Here is a 6,626-nt window from a genome sequence, read left to right on the forward strand (position 1 = left end):
AGATGCTCAGTCCCCAACTTTGGAAGCCTGCCCCTAGCCAGGAAGGGCCCTCTCATCACCTTCCCCATAAAGCTCCTCTCCCCTTCCCTTCCAACCCTCTGACCTCCAGTGCCTCAAACTATGCTGTGTAAGGACACCACCCCACCCACAGTGGCCTGAACTACTTCTCACACTGGGCTCAGGGTTGGCTTGCATTCAGACTTTATTTCTTTGTTTTTGTTTTTTTTTATTAAATAAAAGAGGCAGAGGAAGGGGCCTGAGGTCTCCCTAATATGGGAAGACACCAGCCCTCACCTCTTTCCACTCAAGGTGCATGGCGTGGTAGGCTGAGGTGTAAGCTGGGTGGGAGGGCAGCTGGGGAAGGTCAGAGGCTAGGACCTGTGACCGTCACCCCTCCTGGAAGACTCGGTGGGTGGGGAGGGGCCTCCTGGTGCCAACTGCCACTGGGCTTGCGGCTGAGCCCCTCAGGGCTGGGCCATGACCATGTCCTCCCACCCCAGGAGGGAAGGCGAAGCGTCCATCTGCAAGAAGATGCCACCAAGCTGGGGCATGCATGGTGGCCCCTACTCGTGCACATCCCAGATCTCGGACAGCAAAGGAGGCAGCTTCTTGTCCTGGAGCCGCAAGGCAAAGACCTGCTCTGAGTGCACAGAGCTGAGGGTGCGCAGGCTCACCAGCTTCATGAGCATGCGTGGGAAGCGGAGCTGGTCCTGCAGGGGAAAGGAGGCAGACAGGTGCTGATAAGGGCACTGCCCTGCAAGGCCAGCTGAGTCCGCAAAGTCAATACCATGAGTGGTCAGCCCAGCCTCGAACCCAACCCGGAGGTTGGGGCATCTCTACTGACCTCATAACAGCCAAACGAGGGCACAGGATCGGCATGCCCGGGTGTGTACCACCTAACCCCACCACCAAGCCCCCGGCTTGGGACTAGGGGCTCCCGTACCTGCGGCCGCTTGATTCGCGTGTAGGAGAGGAGTGCCTCCACGTAGGGCTGCTGCAGGGCCTCCACGCGGCTGGGCTCCTGCACATTGGGCCGGTCTGCTGAGAAGATGTTGATCGCAATGAGCAGGGCATACTCGGCGTCGTCCAGGCCCAGCCGGCGCATGGCCCGAGAAAACTCGAAGATGGGGTTGATGAACTCCACCTGCAAGCCTGCAAGAGCAGTCCCAGATTAGCTCCACACCCCTCATAACACTTACGCCTGCTCCCTCCCAGTGTGGACCCTGTGAATGTCTGTTATATAGCAGCCACGCCACCAAGACGGCACCAACACCCTCCCCCTTCCCCCACACACATCCTGGAAGGTCCCGTCTTCTCAGGTCCCAGAATCTGTCTTGGTGAAGGCAGAGGAAAAGGGTATAGGCTAGCCCACACTGTAAAGACTAAGATATGCTAGGACTCACTCATGAACCACTATTTAAGTGTACCTACTATGTGCCAGGCCTTGGAGGAGAGTGGTTTACACACCACCCCACCCCTTTCTCTGTAAAGGACAACAAATTCTAGTTTGCCCTGGCCTACACAGTGAGACCCAATAAAAAACAAAAAAATCCATCTGGGCAGGTTCCAGGCAAACAAGGAGTTGTCACCCAGTTCCAAGCAAGGCATAGTTAATGCTAAGCCCTGATGCTGGACTGTGCTGATGGGCACCAACTCAGAACAAGGCAACCAGTGCTTGGGACAGAATGGACCAAGGCAGAGGAGCATGGAGGTCAGGTCCTGTCCTAGCAGAAGGAGTATGGGTGCTACCGGACTGGCACAGTACCCTGGACTGCTGTAAAGACACACATGTCGGGAGGGTAGTATCTGAGAGCCACCAGTCCTCGTAAGGATCCAAGCAGGAGTGGCTGAGCCTGGGGCCAGGCAGTGGAAGAGCTAGGATGGGATGCTGATGTCCTTCCAGTCCCATCTTCCTAGACCTGACTGCCTGGGGCTCCATGAGCTTCCTTCAAGCCTGGCTGCAGGGCTTTTGATCCTTACAACAAATACTTTTCTCCCCCACACGTGCCCTGCTAAGCTCACACAGGAAGGATCCTAGGACTCCTTGTATAGTAGACGGGCTGGAGCCTAAAGAAGGAAGACAAAGTTGGGAATGGATGCCTAAGGATACTGACAGTCATTCGGGTAGAAGTGACGGGATTCCCAAAGCTACGTGAACAAGCCTCTGTTCACACTGGATGGCAGTGGCCCACAGTCCCATCCTCAGGGAGACAGCCATGTGAGCTCTCCAGGACCGAGCTCCATGAGTCAGCCTTAGGTATAGGTGCTTCTTCCTAATTTCCTGCCAGAGTGCCAGGTGACAAAAATGGTCTTGCCAGTGCCCAACCTGGAGGTCCAATGGGGCAGAAACACCAGGACCCTGCGCCAGTGCTCTCCACAGACCTGCACGGTGGAAGTCATCCTTGCTGTAAGTAAAGTCCTTCAGGAAGGTGATACACTCTGTCTCATGGTTGTAGCGTCTGGCTGTCTCCAGCAACATGATCTGGATGAGACAAGGTATAGGGCTCTTCAGGTGCCCCAAAGTCAAATGTGCTAAGACCAACTGTCATTCCTCTCCCAGGCCGGATATCCCTAGCTTTCCTTCCTCAACTCTGCCACCCACTGTCCCATCCAAGGACACTCGCCTCACATAATCATGAGGTACAGGCTAGAGTTTTGACTCTCGGCACTTAGAACAGATCTTTGCATACAGCTGACAATATTTCCTCACTATCCTTGATTTGGCTCAAATATCTATTTCTTTGAAAAGTCTTGGGGGAATATTTCCTCTTTATTTTATTTATTTATTTATTTATTTATTTATTGGTTTTTTTCGAGACAGGGTTTCTCTGTGTAGCTTTGGAGCCTATCCTGGCAATCGCTCTGGAGACCAGGCTGGCCTCGAACTCACAGAGATTCGCCTGCCTCTGCCTCCCAGAGTCTCTGTGTGCTGGGATTAAAGGCGTGCACCACCAATGCCTGGCTATTTCCTCTTTAACAGTCCATCTAATCTCATCCTCACTATTTTCTACCTCAGAGCATTTCTCTTTTCTCCCTGGTAGGCTCACTGGTGGCTACAGCTATCTTGTTAGGATAAGGGCCTGCTTGCACTACACCCAGCTCTGGTCTCCGTCATAAAGCCTTGCCATTACCTCGATGGTGGATGCCTTCAGGAGGGCGATCTGGTCCTCCCGGCCCAGCTGCAAGAACCCTGGCACCTGCTTGGCAAAGTCCACAATCTCCTGGACTGAGATGATGGCCAGCTCCGTGAAGTGGGCAAAGCGCTGCTGACGAGCATCTCGGGACTGAGGGTCTGCACCCAAGGGCCAGGGCTGGGACACAGGAGACCAAGGTCACATGGGGACTCATTGCCCTATGAAACCCTCCCTAGGCCGGGCGGGCTCTGCCCACTGGGCTGGGCATGGCGATACCGTGACTTTGGGCTGGTCGGAGAAAGAGCGTTTGTTGCACTGCAGCTGCGCAGCAACCAACTGCTGGATCATCAGCTCTTGCGCCGCTGTCAGCTGGATGCCCTCTCCTTCCCCGGAGCCCTGGCCACCAGCTTCAGAAGTACCAGGGGAGGCTACAGGTCGGGCTGAGCTACTTGATGCTGGCTCAGTCTGGGATGGCTGCTGCTGCTGCTGCTTCTGAATCTTTTTCTTCCGAATCTGTTCTTCAGAAAGCACACCTGCAGGAGAGCCAGTCTCAGCAGGGGTCCCACCCTCGCTCCCTCCTCCCTCTCTGACCCCTTCTTTCCTTCCCAGCACTCACACTGCTCCCGCATGCCAGCCTCCTTGCACTTGCGTAGCCGGCAGAGCTGGCACTTGCGCCGCATGAAGGCATCCATTTGGCAGGTTCCACTGCCTCGACAGGCATAGCGCCCAGCCCCACCATGTACCACGCTGCGCCGGAAGAAGCCTTTGCAGCCTTCGCAACTGAGCACATTGTAGTGGAAGCCCGAGGCCTTGTCCCCACACACGCGACACAGCTCGTGACCCAGCATCTTCGGGGCGGGACCCTTCTTCCGCTTGCGCTCCGGCTCATCCTCTGGCTCTAAGATGACTTGGGGTGAGCAGAGGCCGTGAGAGAGAGAGTGACAAAGACAGACAGCAGCTTTGGGACAGGCCACAGGAGGTCCCAAATTGAGGGTGAGAGGACATGGCTGCAACACCAAGGGAAAAGATCTACAGGTCGTTGGCCCCTGAGAGTGAATCAGAGGAGTCAAAGGAGAATGGAAGGAACAGCCCACCTGTCTCCCTATCTCACCTACGATGTAGGCAGAGCTGGACCCTTCGGAGCCTGGAGGGGCATCAGTCTCCTGCCCCTCCTCCTTGATGGTTGGTGAAGCGGAGGAGGTGCTGGGCTGAGGAGAATCATTCCCTAGGAGAAGAGAGGACAGTGAGTTTCCCAGCACTGTGGGAGGGGCCCTGTAGAGGAAATGGGTTACTCACCAGGCACAGGTGTATCCAGAGAACTTGTGGGGGAAGACATGGTGGGTCACGAAGCAGCCTGTTGAACACAAGGAACCCAGCCAATTACAGGTCCTTCTCTATCCAACACTTAAGGACTCTTTTGTGATATGATCTCGTGCAGCCCAGGCTAACCTAACTATGTGGCTGAACGTCTTGAACATCTCCTGCCTCCACCTCCCAGCTCCTGGAACTCATTACCCTCGGCTGTCTTGGGATATTCGGGACTCTTGCCTCGGCCTCTCAAGTGCTGGCATTACAGGACTGTGCCACCACACCTCGGTGTTTGTACTTCTATCTGGAGCCCCCACTCCCAGCTCTAGTTCCTTACAAATTTAACAATTCCTGCCCACTTCTGCTCCAGTCCGGCCCACTGCGCCCTCCTCGTCTCTATGAATCATGACCTCCCAGGACAGTTTCCACTGCCTTAACACTAATTCCTGTTTTGTGTGCACCCACTGCACCCCTATCATAAGCGACCCTAATTTTGAACAGCCCCTCCCATCAGGCCACAACCCATACCCTCCTACCATAGGTTTCTTCAAGTCTTTGCCCCACCCCCATACAAACCCCAGACTTACTCCTCCCTTGGCCCTCCCTTCCCACTCTTGGGCACAGACCCAAAGTTTTGCCCGCTCCGGTCCAGGCCCCGCCCACAACACTCCCCAGAAGCCAATCATAGGCTTCTATATGTCACACCCGCCATGCGCCTGCCTTCAAGCCCCACCCACTTAACTCCAGACCCTCCCCTTAGGCTTTCACTATTCCACGCCCCGCCTATGAGCCACCCAATCAGATTTCCCAATACTATGCCCCACCCACCAGCGCAGGCCTTGTCCCCTACTCTCCAATCATACTTGCCCTATCCATGCCCTCTCTAGGTCCCCGAGTCCAAGCGCCCCCCAAAATGATCCAGGCCCCGCCCCAAAGAGCAACGTCCACCGCTCAAGAACCTTCCATCACAGGATTGATCTACCCCATGCCCCGCCCCATCCATGTCCCCGCCCCCACCCACCAATCAGGCTTTCCCTACACCATACCACGCCCCGTGGAGACACGCCCACCTCACTCCAGACCCCGCCCCTCTCCGAGCACCAGGGGGAGGCGGGGCTCATGACTGCACCGGCGGTCTCGAGGTGCTGGGGCGCGGGGTCTGCTACTCCGTTGCCTTGGAAACGGCCGCGGGAGGCGGGAGCTGCGGCAGAGTGAGGGAAGGAGGCGCGCGCTGAGCGGGACCCAGGCAGCCCACGCACCCGGCCCAGCCCCACCCGCTCCACCGCGCTGCGCACTTGCCTCGGGGTCCGCACCCGCAACTGCTGCTCCTCAGCACTTCGGAAGGAACTTCAGAAGCCTGGAAGTAGCTCGAAGCAACAGCGCTGGCTGAGCGCAAAGCAAAAGTAACTTCGCCACTTCTTCCGGCAACCCCTCTCGCGTCACTTCCGGAAATAGGCGGGCCGGGAGAGGTGACAGACTTCCGGTCTGCCGGGGCGCCACCGAATGAGTGGCCTTGTCCGGAAGTTGCATACTTACCGGAAGTTTATTTCTTTTGGTAGTTCCCCTCCCGGTCGCTCAGAAAAATGTTCAGCAAAGTTCTTTTGTTTGTTTTCACACATGATAATAAAGCTTGTTTTTACTTTTTTTTGAGTCGTTTAAAGTTGTCTACTTTTATAGCAGTGCTGCGCGGCTTTTATTTTTTGTTTTGGTTCTCATATTTCCAGGGTGGCCTTGAGCTTAAGATCTTCCTGCCTCCGCCTCCCCATTGTTGCCATAGTAGATCCACATCCAGCCCTGCGTATTGGTTCTAAATAAAATCTGGGGATGACAGGGTGGGTCAGCGGGTAAAGGCACTTGCCCCTAAGTCTGAGGACCTGATGGTGGAGAGAACCAACTTCCCCAAATTGTAAGTATCACACTACGCGTGTTTACACAAACACACACAGTGCATAAATAAATGTCATAAGTATAAGTTCACTTACAGCGGAGACCCCTACCCACGGTGTAGGGTGTGCTAGTTAAGGACCCAACCACAGAGAGCTGCAGTCTCAGACCCTCAACAAATAAAGCTTCTGTTAGGTCTCGAACCTAGGACAAATGGCTGAAGTGTCTATTTAACACATCAAAGCAAAACCTGGCTGCCAGGTTCTCCTTGCTTCCCTCTGTCCCTACCTAGGACTATAC

The 6,626-nt window shown here is 55.3% G+C and overlaps 1 protein-coding gene across 4 annotated transcripts; it reads right to left on the reverse strand.

The window, feature by feature from the left end:
* Positions 1-178: 178 nt before the first annotated feature.
* Positions 179-5,649, reverse strand: Nr1h2 (nuclear receptor subfamily 1 group H member 2). 4 transcript variants are annotated; one of them, XM_027420790.2, is made up of 9 exons: positions 5,513-5,649; positions 4,431-4,488; positions 4,246-4,359; positions 3,751-4,032; positions 3,411-3,667; positions 3,132-3,311; positions 2,383-2,482; positions 944-1,152; positions 179-710 (listed from the first exon to the last, which is right to left on the reverse strand). In XM_027420790.2, the coding sequence occupies exons 2-9, from the start codon at positions 4,468-4,470 to the stop codon at positions 564-566; spliced, it is 1,329 nt and encodes a 442-aa protein (XP_027276591.1). In that variant the 5' UTR covers positions 4,471-4,488; positions 5,513-5,649; the 3' UTR covers positions 179-563. The 4 variants fall into 4 exon arrangements, with proteins under 4 accessions (XP_027276591.1, XP_027276587.1, XP_027276588.1 ...); XM_027420786.2 differs by having other exon boundaries at positions 3,751-4,041; XM_027420787.1 differs by having other exon boundaries at positions 3,751-4,041; positions 5,489-5,643.
* Positions 5,650-6,626: the final 977 nt, after the last annotated feature.

Source organism: Cricetulus griseus, chromosome 6, assembly GCF_003668045.3.
Source record: "Cricetulus griseus strain 17A/GY chromosome 6, alternate assembly CriGri-PICRH-1.0, whole genome shotgun sequence".
Classification (NCBI taxonomy): Eukaryota; Metazoa; Chordata; class Mammalia; order Rodentia; family Cricetidae; genus Cricetulus; species Cricetulus griseus.